Genomic DNA, 22302 nt, shown 5'->3' on the forward strand with positions numbered 1-22302 from the left:
ACACCTAGTACTTACTTTCGACTCAAGTGTTCTGCCCGAGTCCATCGAGACCGGGTACCTCAAGATTCGAGTTAGACCATATGTGCCAAATCCTCTCAGATGCTTCAAGTGCCAAAGGTACGGTCACAGTTCGCAGAACTGTCGAGGCCGGCCGACTTGTGCCAAGTGCAGTGACAATGAACATTCCTCTGAAACATGCCAGAACACTCCGCACTGTGTCAACTGTGATGGCGAGCATGCCGCATACTCGCGGTCGTGCCCGTCTTGGAAGAAAGAAAAAGAAATTGTGACAATCAAAGTAAAAGAAAATATCTCATTCAAGGAGGCACGCAGGCGGGTGTCATACCTGCCGAAGAGCAGCTTTGCCGAAGTGGCGCGTCAGGGGGCAGCGTCGCAACGGCTTCCGGCGGCTGTCCGGCTCACACGCAGTGAGCCGCCAGCAACGCCATCCGCCCCCTCGGCGGCTGCAGCTAGCGCTGCTCCGCCTACTCACAAGAAGGGGCCATTGACCTCCGGGCTGGTGGCCTCAAGGGCCTCGTCCCTCGAGACGAGGCCTTCCCGTCACACCAACCGCTCGCAAGAGCGCGTGTCCAGCGCCTCGCAAGAGGCGATGGACACAACAACCAGCCAGACGGCGCTGCAAGCGCCTCAGGAGCGGCGAGAATCCCGCGATCGCTCCAAAAAAGAAAAAGCCCGCATCACAGGGCCCGACAAGGGCTCTGTAAGTTAAGTTAGTCTCTTTCAAACACACAGCACAAAAAAAAAAAACACTTTCAACATGAATACACAAATAATACAATGGAACGTCAGAGGACTCCTACACAACCTCGATGACGTCAAAGAAATCCTACACAAGTTTAATCCTAAGGTGCTGTGTGTTCAAGAAACACACCTCAAACATACACAAACAAATTTCCTCCGGCAATACGCCATTTTCCGGAGAGACCGAGAGGACGCGGTGGCGTCGTCCGGTGGCGTAGCTATAATAGTCGACAGAGGGGTGGCTTGTCGGCAACTACTCCTCCGAACCCCCCTTGAGGCAGTTGCTATCCAAGCAGTGCTGGTTGATAAATTGGTGACCATTACGTCTGTATACATCCCCCCGAGTTATCAGCTCTCTAGGGCAACATTTCAGAGCTTTATAGATGAACTTCCCCATCCTTACGTAGTCGTCGGAGATCTAAACGCGCATAGTACACTGTGGGGCGACTCTCGTTGTGATGAGAGAGGGCGGTTAATAGAAAACTTCCTATTCTCCTCAAGTGCCTGCTTGCTGAACAAGAAGGAACCAACATACTACAGCGCTACACACAAAACATTTTCCGCCATAGATCTTAGCATAGTGTCTGGCACACTTCTACCGTATCTGGACTGGGAAGTCATTAATAACCCCTATGGAAGTGACCACTTTCCTATCGCTTTAAACCTTACAAAGCAGGCTGAATGCCGTGCATACGTTCCTCGATGGAAAGTCGATTCAGCTGACTGGGCGCGGTTTCGCGAAATAACACATTTGCCCTGGGACGATGTCCGTGCACTTGGTATTGACGATGCAGTAGCATACTTTACAGCATTTGTAATTGATGCTGCATCAGTATGCATTCCCCAAACAAACGGATCACCTTCGAAACGACGTATACCATGGTGGAATGAGGAGTGTAAGGAAGCGCGGAAGAAGCAGAACAAGGCTTGGAATCTCCTACGTAACTCCCCCACTGCAGAGAACCTAATTAATTTCAAGGCGATTAAGTCGCAAGGAAGAAGAACACGCCGCCGTGCAAAACGGGAAAGTTGGCATAAATATATCAGTAGCATCAATTCGTATACAGACGAAAGAAAAGCATGGAATAGAGTAAACAAATTAAAAGGTCGGCAATCTCATCCTCTACCGCTAGTAAATATCCAGGGAGGTACCCTCACAGATCAAGCTGATTTTCTAGGTGCACACTTCGAACATGTTTCCAGTTCATCCCACTATTCTGAAACATTTTTAAGATATCAACGACAAGCAGAGCGACTGCCCTTAGATCGGAAAAGCACGCGAAACGAACCATACAATCACCCATTTAGCATGGCTGAATTTCAGGCTTCACTGAAAGGTTGCAACAAGTCTGCGCCAGGAACCGATGGAATAGTATATGATATGATTAAACACTTAAACCCTGAAACTCACAAAACACTCCTGTCGCTTTTCAATGCCATGTGGTCTACAGGTCACATTCCGTCCGCTTGGAAACAAGCCATCGTAATCCCAATTCTCAAAGAGAACAAGGACCCCTCTTTAGCCGTCAGCTACAGACCCATAGCGTTGACAAGCTGTTTGTGCAAACTCTTTGAGAAAATGGTAAACCGGCGCTTGATTCATTATCTTGAAGATAACAAAATACTAGATCCTCTGCAATGTGGATTCAGGGAAGGTAGATCTACTATAGACCACCTTGTCCGTATGGAGGCGAACATCCGGGATGCCTTCATGCACAAGCAATTCTTCCTATCAGTATTTCTTGACATGGAGAAGGCCTATGATACTACGTGGCGCTTTGGAATTCTCCGAGATTTGTCTAGAATGGGTATCCGCGGTAACATGCTGAGCGTTATCGAAAATTATCTATATAATAGAACATTTCGTGTGAGAGTTGGCAACGTCCTATCCCGGCCATTCACTCAGGAGACAGGTGTACCTCAAGGTGGGGTGCTGAGCTGCACTCTCTTCATCGTCAAAATGAATTCTTTGCATACCGTTATACCGCGCACAATGTTTTATTCTGTATATGTGGACGATGTACAGATTGGATTCAAATCATGTAATCTTGCAATCTGCGAGCGACAGGTACAGCTTTGCCTAAACAAACTGTGTAAGTGGGCGGATGAGAATGGATTTAGTCTAAATCCACAGAAAAGTACCTGTATCCTTTTCTCAAACAAGAGAGAAATATTACCGGATCCCGATATTTCTCTGAATGGAGAATGTCTATCTGTAAACTCTCAGCATAAATTTTTAGGTATAATCTTAGATTCCAAGCTCACTTTTATCCCTCACCTGAAACATCTTAAAGAGAAATGTCTCAAAACAATGAACCTACTGAAACTTCTGTCCCGCACATCCTGGGGAAGTGACAGGCGCTGCCTTTTGAGCCTGTATAAAAGTCTGATACGATCGCGCCTTGACTACGGCGCAATAGTCTATCACTCTGCTGCGCCTAGTGCTTTAAAGATTCTCGATCCGGTTCACCATCTGGGTATCCGCCTGGCTACAGGTGCCTTCAGGACAAGTCCAGTCGAAAGCCTGTATGTTGAGTCCAATGAATGGTCCCTACATCTCCAAAGGACATATTTAGCTTTCTCGTACTTCCTCAAGGTAGAATCAAATGTTGAACACCCATGTCACTCACTTACTTGTGACGTATCCACTGCCAGGCTTTATCGTAACCGCCCAGCTTTGAGGACCCCTCTATTCCTGCGTTTAGAAGCAATGGCAGAGGAAACGGGTGTCCCACTTAGAGAAAGTCTACTAATGGCCCCTACTCGCTTTCCACCACCCTGGGAATGGCAGACCATCGAGTGTGATATCTCTTTTATACAAGTATCAAAACATGCACCTCAAGCACATATAAGTTCTCACTTCCTTGAACTTCAAGCGAAGTACTGTTGCGAAGAATTTTACACAGATGCCTCAAAGTCTCCATCTGGTGTGGCTTATGCAGCTCTGGGAGCGTCGTTTTCAGCATCGGGAGCATTAAATCCACACACCAGTATATTCACCGCAGAAGCATTCGCCATACTCACAGCCGTAAAACATATAAAGGAGACACATATCACTAAAGCTATTGTGTTCACGGATTCATTGAGTGTAGTTAGAGGCCTAATGAGCTTACAAAAACTTAAGAACCCTGTTTTTAATGAACTGTACTCATTGTTATGTGCAGCGTACATGTACAACCAAGTCATTGTCATTTGCTGGGTACCGGGTCACAGAGATATTAAAGGCAATGAAGCTGCCGACGAAAATGCCACGTCAGTTGCCGTTAGTGACACGGATATAAATAAGCCCATAGGAGTCGCAGACCTCAAACCCTTCATACGACATCAGTTGAGGAAGTATTGGCAAAGCCAGTGGGATACTGAAGTATTAAATAAGCTCCACATGATAAAGCCAAAATTAGGGAACTGGAGATACGAAAGGACAGATAGACACAAAGAAGTACTTCTCTGCAGATTAAGGATAGGCCATACCTACGGCACCCACGCTCACCTACTGACTGGAAGCGAACCTCCAACATGTAGTAGATGCGGCAATAGCCTTACAGTTATACACGTTCTTCTTCAGTGTCGGGAAATAGATGCAGAGAGGAAAAAATACTTCCCCTCCCTGTATCGTGATCACGTACCTCTCCACCCAGCATTTTTTCTCAGCAATGAACCGCTTTTCAATTTTAACACGGTCTTAAGCTTTTTAAAAGAAACCGACATCTTAAAAATTATTTGGCCAGGTTATTTGTAGCACCACCTCCTCTTTGGAGGTTGTAGCTGCAATGTAAGCATATTTGTAGAGCACGTACGTGCCTCACGACCCTTGCCTCCAAGGGTCCTGTTGAGGTACTAGTGCTACCATCTCCTATGCGCCTCGCTTAACCATCCATCGTTGCCAACATATTATGATCATAGGACATGTAACTAATCATTGCCATTATTTTAGTACATTTATATTTTAAGCAATTTACAGAGACTTATTTTAGGCCCGTTTACAGCCGTGTTACATTCTTTGATCCCATTAATACTTCATTACACCATGTGTTTGGCGCTCTTTGGCCAGAACTGGCCCTTGCGCCATTAAAACCCATTAATCATCGAAGTGGCTGGGCTCGTTTCCATGAATCTGAATGCACTGCCTCCATTTCTCAAGCTTTCAGAAAAATCAATACTGCACGGAGCTTTCAGGTAGATCAAGAGGCGAAAACATACTATTTGACCTGTATAAAGGTAACATAATTATTATTGCCATGTTAACATGACCAAGATTGTGTCGCATAATGCATTTATCCTTTCACGAGTCCTGAAAACTAGGAAGTTCGTAGCCATAACCTGGACCAAGTGCGTCTTTGTGGTAGGAAAGTCAGGTGAACCATGTTCTTTTTTAAAATGTGAAGGTAAACACAGGATTTCAGCTGTCATCATACATTGTTTTTTGAAGTACATTACTAAAGTAAACATCCTCTACACCCTGCTTTGGTAAATTCACTGTTACTCCTCACCTGCACGGACACCGAAAAGTTTTGGTAGATGCATTAAGCCATATAAGCCTATTATATAGTGTTCCAAGAACCCCTACGTTATATAACATTAACTTCAGTTTTAGCAACCTTGGAGCCAAATTTATTAACTTTTTTTGTCTTTGTTTAGCGACATGCAGGGGAATAAAATGGCAACAATGTGTACCATCCCTTTGCAGTGCACCTGCAGGCACTGCTAAGTTGTTGGGAGGACACATCTGCGACAACCTTTGTCATGGACACAGACTGCATGCATGATTGTTACTCTGTAGACGAGAAGTGCTTTGAAGGCATTGCCAGCTTCTGAGAATACTTTGCTGCTGTTGGCGATAAATGTGTTCATACCATGCAGTCAAGCATTCCTCGCTACTGTGCATTCTGGTACTGCGCTGAGGCTGTGAACGTAAACAAGAAGGTGGAACTGCCGGCAGTGTTTGACATGGATGAATAGTCATTTTCTGCCATTTTACCAATACAGCATGACACTCTTGTTGGCATAGTTCTCAGAACATCATACCGTGCTCTAGATTTTTTTGGAGGATGCATGCCTAAGACTGGCTTGTCTTTCCACATACTGCATTGGAACTACTGGCTTTTGCATCCAGTGCAACGTTGAAAGTGTATCGTTCTGTAATAGAGAAAGCATGCCACGACAGTTTCCAACATTGGTAAATATGTAAATGCATATTCCAATAAGTTGCAATGGCGATATACCTTTCTGGCACTATAAATGTTGACTGCGGTTAAGCATTCCTGCAGCCATAGTTTTTTTTTGCTCAAGGTTGTTTTTGAGGTATTGGAGAAGCTGAAAGGTAAATAACCCTAAAAAGGCTGAAATAGTTAATTTCACTGCACTGTAAAAGAATGCTTCAATAAACTCCCGATTTCTGGGGAAAAAATAAGCTAGGAAAGACACCCTCTTGATTTTGCCCCAAATACACTTCGAAAATGCAGAATCCTAAACTCTTCATGCCGCACAGCCGCATTGTAAATGCCATTATGTGCTAGCTAGCTTTCTTGCTGAAGTTATATTTAAATCTAAGCCCTTTGTGTTTAGGCAGTTGCATAATGGCCGGTTACCTTAAGTCAGCTTTCCCGCAGTACAGCATTACGCAGTCAATAGAGAGTTTTAGAATAGGGGCCCCAAACGTTTTGGGGCCCCAAAGAAATAGCGTCGACACCACTGCGCATGCGCGAGACGCTAACTGCGTTTGGGTTTTGCGTCGGGCACGCTATTTCGCCGATTTAGCGGGAGCCCCAAAAGCAGCCCCAAAAGTTTTGCTTCAACAAACATGGCGGCACCCATCGAAGCGGCGGCTCTCCGAGTACCAAAGTCTGCTTGATTCGTGGTAACGCGTGAAGTTTCTAAGCTAGGAGAAGTGTCTGCGGTTATCGCTTTCTCTCAACTAACGTGTGTAATGAAGATTGATTCATTAGACGCAGCTGATTCTGAATTCGATTGTCGATTCCGTGGCTCGTAGGCCTAACGTGGATTAGCTTGGCTGGTGAAGGCACGTCAAGTTGGTTACTCAAAATTAGGCGCAATAAATCGCTTGCTGCTAACAGAATAACATCTTAATTGCAATTAAACGCAAAACCACGAAAGTCAAAATTACTCTTCCTATCATAAAATGGTATAGTTTATTTTAATATTTAGAATAGTTTTTCTTTGACACCGTAGTGGCGCTGCAAGCGCTACACGCTATTCGCAAACGCAAAGCCCTATTCTAAAGCTCATCACTCTTGCCTGCTCCAACGCTAACACCCGCAAAGCTCTTTGGGGCCCCAAACTTTTGGGGCCCCTATTCTAAAACTCTCTAATATTGTAGGGAAGCATATTAAAAGTGGAAAGCGGCCACTGTCACAGGACATAGTGGCACATGTGCATTCACTTAGTAGTATGTCACATGCACAGTCCCCACTCGCATTACAAGCACTGAGATGCCTAATAACTGTACTGGCAGCTGTTCATAGCTGTTTGTAATGTTATGTGGTGCAGAAGAAAACAAAAAAACTTGTATTGTGGTCATCCTCTCCCTCTATCCTCCCCCTCCCAAATTTGAAGGTTTACAGTTTGGCAGGTATGTAATATGCTTCAATACAACAGGCCAGTGCATTGATGAGCTAGCACTTGACAGAGCAAGCAATACAAGAATAGGCAGCTGTATATGGTGTTTTATTATTTACAGCTTTAATAACTTGTACTAAGTACAAAGCATCCTGCTAAATTGCATTAAGATGCTGGGTGTTTTTATTATTCTGCCAGCTTGTAGGAATGCAGTTAATGTATGCACAAAGACTTGCAAATCACACTGCTTTTGGAGGAAATTTTACTTTTGAGCTATTATTTTACCCCAAGCTAGCCTTTGAAAAATGACAGCATCAAAACAGCTGCGTTACTTGAAAGAAAAGAAAAGTGATGGGAGCATAGTTATTAGCATTATAATTTGCTAGGTATTTATTTTGGATGTTTTTATTTTATTCGAAAAAAAATCTTGTATGTCACTTGTGTACCAGTATGTTTCTGCGTTTTTGTCCCACTATGTTCCAATTTACATTGTCAGATACAAATGTGAGGACTACACCAGGAAAGCATTTGCCATTATCTGTGTCATTTTTTCATTTCTGCACAACCAAAATAAACTGTTGTGATCATTTTATAATATCTGAGCTAAAAAGCCTGACGCTGGCAGTGTGTCACTTTTGAAAAACCAGACAATAAAATGGGAAAAGCCCACATTATTTCGTGTGGTTGTAAGGCATGCTTCTCAGGGAGAATAATTCTAGGCAGCAGCAGTAACACCAGTACAAGACTTGCACTGGAAGCCTATTTTATCAAATTGCACAGACTGCTGTATAAGTGAGCCGACTATTCAACTGCATGCTTTTGATTGTGAATTCTTGAGCACGTCCCTTTGGTCTGCGTGCATCAGTATGATATTGTATATCTTGTGTGCCATGATATATATGTATAGAAGATGTATAGTTAAGACAGTTGACAGTAGCGTTTGTGTTCATCCTCCTTTCTTTGTGTGCATCTTTTTTAGTGTAAAGTTCTAGCTAGTTTACCTTTTCACCAACATGACGTGTTAAACATCGGAGGGCATGTAACATTGAAGTTGGGTATACCCAATTCAATGTCATGCAGTGGTATGCATGCTACATTGTTTTTTTATTTGTAGCAGAAAGCAGCATGTCTCGCAAACAATTAAGTAGTTACTTTATCAGACGTCAAACAGTTCAGAAGCGCAGCTGGAAAATATCTAGCATTTTTTGCCCATTAGCAGCTTTACTGTGATGCAGGGAACGGCACTTAATCAGAACTGTGAAATGGGTTTCTTTTCATAGTGTGTAACGTGTGTTAAAAATGCACATCAACGTGGGGGGCTAAATGAATGCAAAGCTGTGGCATGGGGAAAGCATGCATGACCCACAGCTAGCAATAGTCGGTAGACGGCGCAATGCTTATCTGCACTTCACAGTGCACAAGGAGTGTTGCAGCAGGGTCTGTTGTCCTGCCAATGTGCAGTACTTCCCCGGGCACAAGTCGTAGGAGTAAGCTTGCAGCAGGCCCATGTAGCACCTTCCTTCAGTGATTTCTCACCACAGAAAGGTGCTCCTGAATTTTATTCAAATCAATTCGCAATTGTTGAAGGAGAGCATTTCTGCATTTATTTTGGTTTTGAGTAGAGAGTCACCAGAGTGGGCCTCATTAACTCTTCCTTTTTGAAAAGTGAATGTTGCAACCACCTTGGTTGCGAATGTTTACTCCGGTCTCTGCAATTTCAATGCACATTCTTTCTGCTCTACATTTTGGTGGTTGTGTGTCGGAGCTGTGTTGAAAGCTTTGTCTCCATATTTTCTCACCGCAGCTTTGCTGTAGTCGGCAAATATATATGCCATTCTAAACCTTTGTGTGTGCCTGTCTGACTAGAGCCGTTATGCATATAGTCTTTGTTAGTACATTTTGCTGCTTACTCCACTTCCATTAAACATTGCAGTGATTGGCAATTTTCGCGCTTTCTGCAATGTTTCAGATTGGTTTTCTTAGCCTTTGTACTGTCATTTACAGGTTCTACAGTCAGGATTCCTCCTTTGTGCATGGGGGCCCTGAAAAGCAGGAGTGTGTGATGGGTCAGCATGATATCCATCAACGCATCGTGCAGCTCAATTTCCGTGACTGTCATGCCAAGATCAAGCAAGTGGACTCCCTCACCACTTTGGGTGAAGGTGTTGTCATTCAGGTGAGCATTCTTGTGCCTAAACTGCCACATGTGAAAGTACTTACCATTTAGTACTTACCAAAGATTGCTGGCGATATGTGGCTTTTTATGATGATGTAATTTGCGCCGGAGGTCTTGTAGATGGACAAATGCCTGTTGTCCTCAATATCTGCTTGACCACTGTCGATAATTGTGTTCTGAAAAAGCCCTGCTGGTGTGTTCGCTAGTGCAATATTTTTAAAGTGTTGGCGGGTTTTGTTCTCACAAGCATAGTGGTTGCGTTTATGTATGCAGTAGAATCTCAGTAGTGTGATCACAGTTGATACAAATTTTTCAGAAGCCCCAGTCCAAGTCATTAGCTTACAACCTGCTAAATTTCAAATCTTCCGAACCGCATTTCACATCGTGGCAGATATGAACATTCAAGCAGTCGCACAATCCCTCGCACGCCGGCAGCACCAGACACTGGCTGTTGTCAGGCTGGCAGAGCGGCCGCACTGATCGCATCCGTTTGTTGCCAGGACGACCTTTGAAGGTCGTCCTGGCAACAACTCCCCCCTTTAAAGGGACACTACAGGCAAATATTAAGTCAATGTGGACTGTTCAAATACCATTCCAGAAACCTCTCTGTACTTGTTTTACGCATAGAAAAAAACTTAGTTTAAGGGCCCCTCACCAGGTTTGACGATTTTTAACAAATAAGCATAGCATATGTATGACATGCGCACAATCGTGTCTGCAAAGCATTGCAATGCTGCGCGTCGTAGTAACAGCAGAAATTTCAAAGCAAACGCCACGCTCCTTCACTCTCGATACAGCCCGCTCCCAGACAGAGAGCCACAGTTACATGCACACATTCCTCTTTGTCGTGAGTGTTTCATCACTCACCATGACTAATCATCCAAAGCAGATGGTGCAACACTGCAAGAAATGAAGTGAGGGGCTTAGGCCACGGTACAGTCACAATTTTTTTTAGGGTGAACACGGGAGCGTGTGGCTTTCTATATCACCAGCGCTGGGTCAGACGGCAGCCACAATATCGGTGCGCATGCTCGGGGAGGGTAGGCTCCTTTCGTGCGCATTACGTCATTGTAGTGCGCGTGTTGTCTGCTAGCAGTTTTTTCCCCTCAATAGAAACCAAATTATGACAGAAACCACAATTTTGATGCTTTTAATTCAAAACGTTGTGCTTCTTATGCTTGGCTTTATTGTAATTACTGCAACTTTTCACTTTGTTTAGTTTTCCTTCTGCTGTGTTCTTATCGTACAACGAACAGGCAAGGGAACACAAACATCCGAACTTTTATTTGGTGTAAGTTCAACAAAAGATTGATCCGTTTAGAAGTAGGAATAGAAGCAGGCATAACTTTCTCTTTGATGATGTTAGTATTTTGTCATACAGCCCTTTGCGGAAACGAGTGCTGCCATCCTAGAGGGCAGTGACGCGTACAGCGCTGGCACAAAGTCGTGATGCGCTCGAAGGTCCACTCATTCTTGTCGAACGGCTGCCCATAGCTCGTCCCCAGTTGTCGGGCGGACAGGTTTTCGCACCATGGCTGCTTTGATGTACCCCCATATATTTTCGCAGATGTTCATGTCAGCGCCTTTGGCCGGCCAGGAAAGCATGCCGATTCTGCAATTTTCTATATGTTCCTTGACAACTTTTGCCGTGTGAACCGACGCCAGGTCATGTTGAAACATAAAGTCGGCCTCAGGAAAGACGCTGTGGACGTAGGGCAGCAACACATTGTCCAAAATTTCTGTGCAGTATCGCTGCGATGTAAGGGCACTTTCTATGCGATGCAGAGGCCCGAGACCATGCCTTGACACCGAGCCCCACATGTTCACGCAGTTTCGGCCACTCGCGGCGACTCCCTACACATTGGCTGGCTCGTAACTGCATGGAAATCGTATTTTTGACCATCCTTCGCAAAATCAAATGTGCCTTAAGAAAAGTTTCTTACCGTGTGCCTCTGGTTCGCCAAACTCGCATCCGTTGGTCTTGGCGAGTTATAAAGGTCGACTCATCCGAGAAGATCACTCGGCCCCAGTCATCTGCCATCCATGAGGCGTGTGCTTCGGCAAACTGGAGACATGACTTCTTGTTCGAAGCAGTGACGACTGGCTTTCGTGCAGCTACAGAATTTCGCAATTCAGCACTTCGGAGGCGTCGCCGGACCGTAGCAAGGGAAGCGTCCACATCTAGCTGCTCCCGCACTTGCCTCGCGCACTGGAACGGGTTCTCGACGACAGCAGCTACCATAAGCGCGGCTTCATCCTCCGTCGTTGCCTTTGGTCAATGCCTGTGTGGGGCATCACAGAGTTGGCCTTCCTTGCTGAATGCCTGAACAATCCTGTTGTCGGTCTTTAGCGGCCTGTGCACGAGAGCACCGATAGGGCGCTGTGAATATCCCTTGAGCAAATATTGCCATGCTGAAATTCAGTTGCTGCTCTGACAAATGCGGTAATGTGCAAGAATATATTGTGACGGGGTGTCAAATAGATCAAAAAGGGACAGTATTTATGTACAGGGATTGTTGGCAGAGATGGCCAAGATGGCTGAACATGCGCAGCGTTTTCCGGCGAACCGTCGTCTTCTTCCTTAATGCAAGGAGGCGGCCCGTAACATCTAACCGCCCCGGCGGGCTGAGCGCCGTCTCGGCGTAGACTAATTACACGAGGAGGCAACGGAAAAGTACGGCTTCAGTCGGGGTACGTGCACGACGTCACAAGATGGCAGGGTAGATGGTGAAGAACTGTTCAGTGGGGTGATTTCATAGTTCACGTCACTAAGTTGCCGTAAAACCTTGTAAGGTCCGGTGTAACGCGATAAAAGCTTTTCGGAGAGACCGACGCGACGAGGAGTCCAGAGAAGCACAAGAGATCCCGGAGAAAAGCAGAGGTGCCGGTGGCTGCGGTCGTAACAGTCCTTTTGGCATAATTCTGAGTCATGTAGTCGCTCATGAGCTATCTGACGTGCCAGATGGGCTCGCGCGGCAGCATCGCGGGCATACTAGTCTAGAGTTTCGCGATCGTGGAGCGAACCGTGGATACCGAGGGAACGATGTCGGGGCCCCGGAAGCGGATGTAGGGCTGACAACGGCGCAAGCAGCGGAAACCCCGAGATTCGCGAGTTCGTTTGGCTTGGACGAGTGAAACCGCTGGTGTGCTCGAATCGCCGGCGTTAAAGCTGGTAAAGAGGCTAGCGGGAGCCATTGCCTCGATTTCACGAAGGACAATCCTCATCCATTCGGCCAATGGCTGCGAAAGGCTAGATTGCGGCCGCTCTTCACACGAAGACGTTGCAGCGGTGTTGGGAAGCCAGGCGAATGGTCGTTCAATACACGGCGGCTCTTAGCCTGCTCGAAGCGCTGACACTCCTCGATCATGGCATCGACGGTAGCACAATTTCTGCACGTGGGCAGATTGAATGCGTCGTCCGCTATCCCTTTCAGGACGTGGCCAACCTTGTCAGACTCTGGCATGTTACTGTCAGCTTTACGGCACAGCGCCAGCACATCCTGTATGTAAGACAAATATGATTCCGTGGACGTCTGGGTGCGAGTTGACAGCTGTTGCTTCGCAGCAATTTTTTTACTGAAGGCCTTACCGAATAGGTCACGGAGCTTTTGTTTGAATGTATCCCAGCTCCCAAAGTCGGCCTCGTGATTGTCATACCATAACTTCGCCGTTCCACTGAGATAAAACACCACATTGGCCAGCATGACTGTCAGGTCCCAGTGGTTGGAGTCGCTCACCCGTTCTTATAGCGTGAGCCATTCCTCAACGTCGATACCATTGGTGCCGTTGAACTTTCCAGGGTCTCGGGGTTGGACTACAACAATCGGTGTCCGCAGCGTAGAAGCAGATTCTGTACAGGGATTGTTTGCAGAGATGGCCAAGATGGCTGAACACGTGCAGCGTTTTCCGGCGATCGTCGTCTTCCTTAAGGGGGGACATGGTTTATTGAGAACTTTATTTCTTGATGAAATTTGATAAAACTGCATATGATCATTCAGTTTTTTGTGTTGATTTTAAATATCAATTATATTTTGCATATACATAGTGGTTGCCGAGATAATTAATAATTGCCTTCTATTGTTTGCTGAAACAATTAAAATTGACCTTCTAAAGCGAAAGTTGTAAAAAACATTTAGTTGGATACTACAGTGCATAAGGATAGCAACGCTGCAAGCAGATTAGAAATTGAACAATAATTCGTCATTTTACAGCTCATTGAAGTTGTGTTCACATTATAAATAAGAGCAAATGTAGATGTAAATAAAAATTTTTTGAAGTTGAAAATTTAAAATGTGCTTCTCAGCGTTGCCTTGCCAACAAGTTTAGCTTTGTGCTGCAAAAGAAATAATAGCTCTAGCTGTCCTAGGTCCAAAGATATTGATGCAGCAAACAAGCAAAGTGACCAAAAACCTTGTTTTGAGAAAAATGAGAAAAAAGAAAGCAAACTTTACTCAGTGCAATACAGTAAGGCTATTTGCAGCACTTCAAGCAAATGCATTTAGCTTCATATAGCAAAATAAAAAAATTAATAAAAAGGTGTCGTTTGTTGATTACCGGACCACCACATTTCGCGCGCAGCAAAAAATGTCATTGCCGATTACCGGTGCTCCGTGTGTCGTGCACAGCGAGATAGTTCACGAGGAACGGCGTGCAAGCATGAATGGCGGCCGGCGCTCATGCGCCGCGAACTCCGCACCGACGCGGCTTCGGCGCAGATTGCACACGAGATAACTCTCTAAGGCGAGACCGCTGTCCCGTTCACCCTTCCCACTGCGGCACCGTAACCTGCGCTTTACACAAGATGGCGGAGTATTTATAGAATCGAGGCTTACAATAACGAAGCGCGTCTCCAGCTAGCGCATCCGAGCCAGCCACGGCGGCATCAGCGTGGCGGCTTCAGGGTGAGCGAGAAAATGCGATTTTCACTTGGTAGCCGGCGTAGAAGTAGCCTCACAGTTTTTTCTGGAGTCTTCACCTGCTCCAAATCGTCAGGCTGCAGTAATTGTGCTCGAATGGAGCATTAACACAGGCCGCTTTCCTCTGCTAAGCCTATTTCGCAGTCACGGGGGGAGGTGTCGGCGGCGCTCAGCACGGCTGGCCGCTGTGCCGAGCGCATCTTTCAAAGCTACTGCGCACTTTCGAAAGTTTAACACCCCTCGTTTCTTCCATTCGCGGCATCTAGAAAACAGAATTTTACATTGTTTCGTGCCGAGTTTCGCACGCCTGAGCAGATGACGGCGAAAATCCGCCAATGGCATGGCGTGCTGACGGTCACGCGCCTCAGCCGATGAATGGAATTGCGCACCGGGACAACTTTTTTGCGGGCTATTTCTTCGTAGCCATTCAGTGCACAGAGTAGTGGTGGCGCGAAAATTTAACGAGAAGAGTGGCTTTTTCAAACAAGACCAAGATGGCTGCGATCGGAAACTTAGAACGGCAACTGCACATCATGGAAAAAGGTCCTTTTTTGCGCGTTCATCAGTAAAAATGCAGGTCGCCGACGTGATTCAAAATTTCGTTACGACCAAAATATTGGTCCAAGATGCGTGAAAATTTGAGGCCCGGATTCAGAAATGCTCCTAACCTTAGACCGTTTCCCTACCTTACGCAAGGAGTCCTTCATGCTACCTAAACGTTAGGCGCCCTCAGAAGGCCATCGCGAATTCTAAAAGCTTTCTTTTACCTTCCCTGCGGAAGGAGTGCCTCACTAAAGTCCCTAGATATTTTTTTTGCTTAGAATCTAGGGACTTTATGCATCACCAAAGGAAGTGCAACGTTACAGGCTTCTGGTTTCGAGATTACTTACGAAAATATGCAAAATATTTCTAATGAATTGCCAAAGTAAACTTCCGGCGCTGTTAGAATTGCATTTCTACTTCTATATAAGGGCATAAATACCATTTCTTTCGTCAATGACGTAAAAATGGCTCAAAAATGATGCACATGGCAGGAAAGCAAGCTCAGCCTAGCAACTTTGGCAGCATCTGACAGTTCGGTTGGTCAGGCGTCGCTTTTTCTTTTTGGCCTGCGTTCTGTTTCGTGCGTGTGTGCATTTGCCATGCCGGGCAAAACTCATTTAGCTTCGTACGTCTGAATGTTTAGGTTTGGTTGTTACCTCTCGTTAAGTTATGGTTATATTAAAGACTTGACATTATTAAATGGTAACGTATTTATTGTGAAAGTCTTCATCTTGTTGTTTCTCAATTGCCACAAAGACGGCCCGATGGTCGGTGAGGCGGGAGGATAAGGGGTTGTCGTCCAGTGACTTAAACACGTTTCGGGTGCTATCCTCATCTGAATCCACTCGCCTGGCCACTTCGTACTTACGACGCTTCTCGAGGCGTGCGGCTCGTTCTTCCTCCGTCTCTTCTGCGTCGTCTACACCGGGGCTTTTAATGGGTATATAAGTACAATCTATGCACCCAGTAACCCCGGGGAATCCTCCAATGGCATAGAACCTAGTCATGACTGACCTCGCTTCACTGGCGTTTGGAAGCCGAACGTACTTGGGATACAGACGTAGGCATATCAGCTGTGTCTTATCTCAAATGCATCGGCATATAGAGGGTTGGGATACACACACAAGGTCCCCAACAACAGTTTGCATGGCACCCGTTCCGTAAAAACGCAGTGCGATGAGGACCTTCAACAGAGCAGGTAGCGGCGCTCCTCTGTTGTCAGTGTTACAAAGCAGTTGCAGCTCTGTCAGTATGGTTGCAACAGCTCGCTTGGAATAACGATACCGGGCTAGAAGCTCCACTTCGTTGTAGTGTTCCAGTGGATAATGCCTGTCAATCACATGCCAGACTGGATTCAACGGCGGAGGCTTGTACACAGTCCCGTAAAGAAGTTCACTTGCACGCCGATGAAACCTCGCATAGCTTTCGAAGCTATCGTCTTCGTATAAATATCGCAAGGCCGTCATTCTCGCCTCTCGTTTTTCACAGAAAAACGGAATCGCAAAAGAAATGGCACAAAGTGCAGTCTTCGGAGCCAAACTGGACGTCAATACACGGCGGCGTTGGCTGCGCACGGCACCTATCCAAGCCGAGCGTACCGCGTTTAAAGTCCTGCGGAGAAGCATACGTTCAGGTAGAGGAGCGCGGTTAGGAAGCATGAAGGTAGCATGCTGGCTTCCTAAGCGTGAGGAAGCACCAAGGAGGCCCTAACTTAGTGCCCCTTAGTAAAGGACGTTCCAGAATTGACGTCGGGTCGCCTTACAGCGTGTAAGACGTCCTTAGTAAGGAAAGGAGCGTTTCAGAATCCGGGCCTGAGATAATGCATCAGACACTGTAGAATCCAAAAATGTTTTCAAAGTGATTTTTCCGCAATTTTTCGGTTTTGAAGACCCGTGTCCCCCCTTAGTTGCTTGGAAAAATTTCTCAACTCATTTGTTTCATTTGAATGAAATGTCTGTTAGTACCTCAAAATTTTTGTCTTTCTTGCTCAAAGCATAATATTTTCATTCCGAAACAATTTCTTGGGGTTGCGTTAGCTGCTTCAGAGGCTTTTGCATCGCGAAAAATTGCCAAAAAGTACGTTTTTTGAAAATCACATTTTCAGTTTCTATAACTGTTTTTCTGATTCCTTAATATCACTGAAAACCACGTAGAAGTGCTCTAAAAAATTTTTATCAGCCAAGGTGCCAAAAATTATTGCGGCAATCGCGAAAAAACATATTTTCAGTCACGATATCTCCGTAACGGCTCAACTGAGCACCGCCATCTTGATCTCGTTGGAAAACGCATTTCTCCGTCTTAAGCCGCTTCAGCAGTGATTCCACTCCTGCGCCAAGGTGCGCCAAATGGGATTTACTGCGCCATCCTGATACAATCGACGAAAATTGCGCCTAACTGCGCCAAACAGTCACGGATTTGGCGGCGTCTATGGCCGATAGTTGCACCCGTTAGTTGCACCAACGGGGAATTAAAACGTGCAACGCGATGATAGGGCTAGCCTTGGTTGCGAACAGGGGACGAAACAGCACTAGCTCGTGCGTCCCGATTAAGGGGGGGGGGGGGGGGGCGGCTTTCGCATCGCAAAAAATGGCTAAAAGATCGATTTTTTGAAAATCACATTTTCAAATTCTGTAACTCTTATTTTATCTGATTCCGAAATATCATCGCTGAAAACCAAGTAGAAGTGCTCTAAAAAAAATTGTATCAGCCAAGGTGCCGGAAAATTTCGCGGAAATCGCGAAAAAACGGCGTTTTTCAAGCCACGATATCTCCGGAACGGCGCAGCCGAGCGCCGCCATCTTGGACTCGTTGGAAAGCGCATTTCTCCGTCTTCAAATTTGCCGCTTCAGCTATCTCCTCCATACAGAAACAAGCACACAAAAAGCAAATGATTGAAGGTCGTGCCGGAGCATAGCCTCCTCGATAACTCGAGGAGGCTATGGCCGGAGTAGAGTGTACTAGACAATGGTCTACTCTAGTACACTCTAGGCCGGAGCCACCGATTGCCCGCTCCCGCCACGTGACTCCAGCGCGGTTCGCCATTGGTCCGGTTATAGGTCCGGTGCTCGCTTCGCGATGGCGTCGTCGGCACCGCTTGTTGCGGTCTCTTCGCGAGCTCTGGGCAGTTTCCGTAATCTCGACTAGTATTAGAGCGGGCGCTGCGTGGTCATCGCAGTAGCGTGGCCGATCCCGCTTTTTGTAGACGTCTCAGACCCGCGGCTAAGCATTCGGAGCATCGGCGACGCGGATTCGCGACCTAGCTTCGGGCACGGAATCCTCGGTCACGCGGCTAAGCCTTTCGCGCGTAGGCGTCTCCGACTCGGCGATCAAGCACAATTGCGCGCGGGCTTCTCAGATCCTTGCCTAAGCATTTCGTGCATCGGCGCCTCCGACTGCGCAACTAAGCACATCGAGCGTCGACTCCTCGAGCCCGCGGCTACGCATTTCGCGCGTCGGCACATCGCTCAGCGAGTCTCGACTCCTCGGACCCGCGGCTAGGCACTTCGCGCGTCGGCACCTCGGAAGGCGCGACTAAGCTAATCGAGCGTCGCCTCCTCAAGCCTGCGGCTAGGCATTTCGCACGTCGGCACCTCGGAAGGCGCGACTAAGCTAATCGAGCGTCGCCTCCTCAAGCCCGCGGCTAGGCATTTCGCACGTTGGCACATCGCTCATCGAGTGTCGACTCGTCGGACCCGCGGCTAGGCACTTTGCGAGTCGGCACCTCGAGCGTCGACTCCTCGAGCCCGCGGCTAGGCATTTCGCGCGTCGGCACATCGCTCATCGAGTGTCGACACCTTGAGCGTTTATTCCTCGGACCCGCGGCTAGGCATTTCGCGCGTCGGCCCCTTCGACTGCGCGATTGAGCTTACCGAGCGTCTATTATTTGGACCCGCGACCAGGCATTTCGCGCGTCGGCAGCTCGTACCCGCGACTTGGCACATCGTGTGCCGACTCTATTATCGTAATGCCACGATATCTCGTAACAATATCTATCTACCACCCCTTCATAAAGAGAACCTCATCATGAGATCTGCTCACTAGACCACTTGGGCTGGCACAGACACCTGGCTGCAGAAGTGAGGCATCATACAAAAGTACAGGCTGGAAAGCACCTAGCAGCTGCATCAATTGCTGCCTATCTATCAGTGACTCTCCTAACCTTCATGTCAATGGAAGATGATTCAGAAGGCTGCTGAGAGCCTTCATTCAGTAACATGGTCGATTCTACCAAAAGAAAACAATGCCTCACTGACTGCACTAGAGACTGCTATCAATGAGGCAGTCTGCAGGTACAACGCTAGAACTACTGTATATTTATGCCCACATAGTTCTGCACCTCACTTGGTTTGAAACCCAGGCACCATGCTCTTTGTAGAGCAGCAACAAAGAATGCCATACAAACATGAAAAACGCAGAACAAAGGCACAGCAGCCCAGAGGCCACATGATGCGGGAACGGTCCCACATTTGCGACGCAACAGCGGTGCTACCAATGCATTGGGTACTATGGGAGCTTAACAGCCGGGAAAACGCAGCGCCCGGGAACATAACAGCGGGGTTCTACTGTCGCTTGTTTGAAGCGCAGCATGACATGTGATTATAATAACTGCATGCCGCCAATGTGTCCATCATTTCTGTTTATGGATATACGGAATGACATCTGGGAAAACTAGCCATATATGACACGATATCAATTTGTGTGTGTGTGTGTGTCGCATGTACACTCGTTTTTTTATAAAATACTTCATTCAGGATGTGAAAAATCAGCTGCTCCAAGCTGCTCCCAAATGCCAAATTGCCTGCTCCAAAGTGCTCCAAAATGAAATTTCTGATGCTCCAAAAATTGCTCCAAATCAGAAGTCTGCAGTAGCATCACTGCTTCAGCCATCTCCTCCATACAGAAACAAGCACACAAAAAGCAAATGATTGAAGGTCGTGCCGGAGTTTCCAATTGACTGCGCCTGCCACGTGACTCCAGCGCAGTTCGCCATTGGTCTGGCGCTCGCATCCCGCTCGGCTCTTAGCACCTCGCGAGCTCTGTACAGTCTCCACTCTCCGTAATCTCGACGAGTGTCAAAACGGGCGCTACGCGAACATCGCAGTAGTGTGGCCAAAGCTTCCATTTGTGGACGTCCCAGACCCGCGACTAAGCATTCGTCGCATCAGCCGACGCGGACTTCGCGGCTAAGCATTTCGCGCATAGGTGTCTCCGACTCGGCGATCATGCCCATTGATTACGATTCCTGATTACGAAGACAACACACTAAAAAAGTGCAATTTTCTCAAAATTCTGCTGCGTATTTCTTCCAAATATTTTGCGGTGAGGCAAAGAAAGGCCTTTAGGAGTGCAGGGGAAAAAACTGAGGTATTGTGCAAGTTGGCCATTTCATTGTCACGTCCCCTTTAATTTCCCGTTTTACATTTTCGGTTGATACGAATTTTTGCGCTGTCCCGATAAATTTCGTAATCGAGATTCTACTGTATTAGTGGGCACAAGTTGTTTTTCTTGGGTTGCTTTATAATCTTGACGCCTTTTAATCCTGACTGACTTTATAATTGAATACACACAGTAACGTGGTTAAGGAACAAATGCTAGACACATGGAACACATGACAAACTGCAAATACAGCCTTTGCAACTTAGAGGCTTGGCTTGACCTGTGATTTGGGCTCGGTCAGTGACTGCTGGCATTGCTACATTGTTATGAGGAGTACTGACATTGCATCTAAACATAAGCATTGCTCTTTGTGCTTGTCTCTGTAGACAAATTAGCATGAAGTTGAGTAGGTGGAGTGAAGGCGCACTCAGTTGGGAATGTCAGGTACGCCTCGCTGGTTCAAACTGGCAAGTCCAATTGGACTCAATTGGTTGCATCCCTGACTCAATCGCTGCAAGGCATTCGAAATTCAAGTTTTGGTCGTTCTTATACATTGCAACTACAGGACAAGTGGCAGTGCCATGAAGCTGTCTGAATTATCGGTCGGTGACTATATATTGTCTACTATAATACAGTACTAGGTTTGGAGACTTGCTTTCTGAGGCTGTTTGCTTAGTCTGAATGTTAATAAGGCCGGTTTTGATATTGCTTATACTCAGGCTAACGTATAAGTGGGGTATTGTGTGAGCTTAGCTATCTGCATTTGAATCCTGTGATCAAACTGTTCTGGTGCGATGCTTAATGGAATTTCTGTGGACGGTCATTTTTCTTGTGTGGATTCGTAGGTGACGGGAGAGCTATCGAATGCTGGCCAGCCGATGCGCCGTTTTATGCAGACATTTGTACTGGCACCCCAGCAGCCTTTGAAGTACTACGTGCGCAATGACATCTTCCGTTACCAAGATGAGGTATTCACAGAGGAGGAGGAAGAGGAAGAAGGCAGCACGGCTGCTGAGCAAGTGCAGGAAGAGGCTCCCGAGCCCCTAATGACACACCATCAAGCTGCACACTCGGAAGTGGCCCAGCACCCTGCTGATGCCTCAACCCCTCTGGTGAATGAGGCATCCCTGCCTCCTCGGGGAGAGCAGCTGGGCAACGGGGGTAGCAGCCCACCTTCCAACAGCGTGGTCGCAACTTCTGGTCGGCCTGCTTATTTTGAGTCACAGGTGAGGCCAGCTGACAGAAGTGAGACATTGGCCCTGCTAGTCGCGACTTACCAGACCAGTATTGTAGACTTGAAATCTGACAGCCACCCGTCACACTAACGAATTCTCCTTGCTGGACTGCAGGTCATGCGCAATGGGACGGCACATCTAGTCTCGGAAGGTGAGATTTCTTCACAAGCTTCCCTGACAAGTGGCAGCCCTCCAGAAGCACCTTCGTCAGCCACCACTGTTCCTACCAGCAATTCAATGAACTGGAAAGACGACGAAGCCCCAGCACCACCTGCCGCACCACAGGTCAATCATCAGGGTGAGCCTACAGCTTACTTTATTATAGGAAATCTTTTTTTTTACTTGTACAGTGAAATTAACTTGCACCTAGGTTATCTTGACTCACCTTATGGTTCTGTAAGATGTAGTCAAACCTCGTTATAATGAAATTAAGGGCATAAATGAAATAACAGATCTGACGAAGTTAATAAAATTGCTGGTGAAAATTCTAATTGAAATGCACGAAATTAAATGCTCATTTTAACGAAGTAAAACTGTCTTGCCAGTGGATACAGTAGAACCTCGTTGATACGTTTTCAAAACGTATGCGAAAAATAAACGTATGATCCGAATCTAGTAAAAATTGAAACTGACAAGCCCATATTGAGATGCAAGGGCAGAAAAAATTTATTTCTTGCAAAACATAGTTATGGGTCGAATCTCGTTAATTCGAACTGAC

At 46.6% G+C, this 22302-nt stretch overlaps 1 protein-coding gene and 1 non-coding gene across 3 annotated transcripts in view; both read left to right on the forward strand.

Annotated features, from left to right (window-relative positions):
• The window catches only part of LOC119436366 (ras GTPase-activating protein-binding protein 2), a 34587-nt gene that overhangs the window by 7750 nt on the left and 4535 nt on the right, over positions 1–22302 (forward strand). For both annotated transcript variants that reach the window (XM_037703184.1, XM_037703185.2), the window contains exons 3-5: positions 9343–9514; positions 21195–21575; positions 21699–21882. In XM_037703184.1, coding sequence (XP_037559112.1) covers positions 9343–9514; positions 21195–21575; positions 21699–21882 — 737 coding nt within the window. The remainder of the gene's footprint in view (positions 1–9342; positions 9515–21194; positions 21576–21698; positions 21883–22302) is intronic.
• LOC119437960 (small nucleolar RNA SNORD16) lies at positions 9598–9697 on the forward strand. Its single transcript, XR_005189593.1, has one exon. It is a non-coding gene; the product is annotated as a small nucleolar RNA SNORD16 (small nucleolar RNA).

Source organism: Dermacentor silvarum, chromosome 1, assembly GCF_013339745.2.
Source record: "Dermacentor silvarum isolate Dsil-2018 chromosome 1, BIME_Dsil_1.4, whole genome shotgun sequence".
NCBI classification, from domain to species: domain Eukaryota; kingdom Metazoa; phylum Arthropoda; class Arachnida; order Ixodida; family Ixodidae; genus Dermacentor; species Dermacentor silvarum.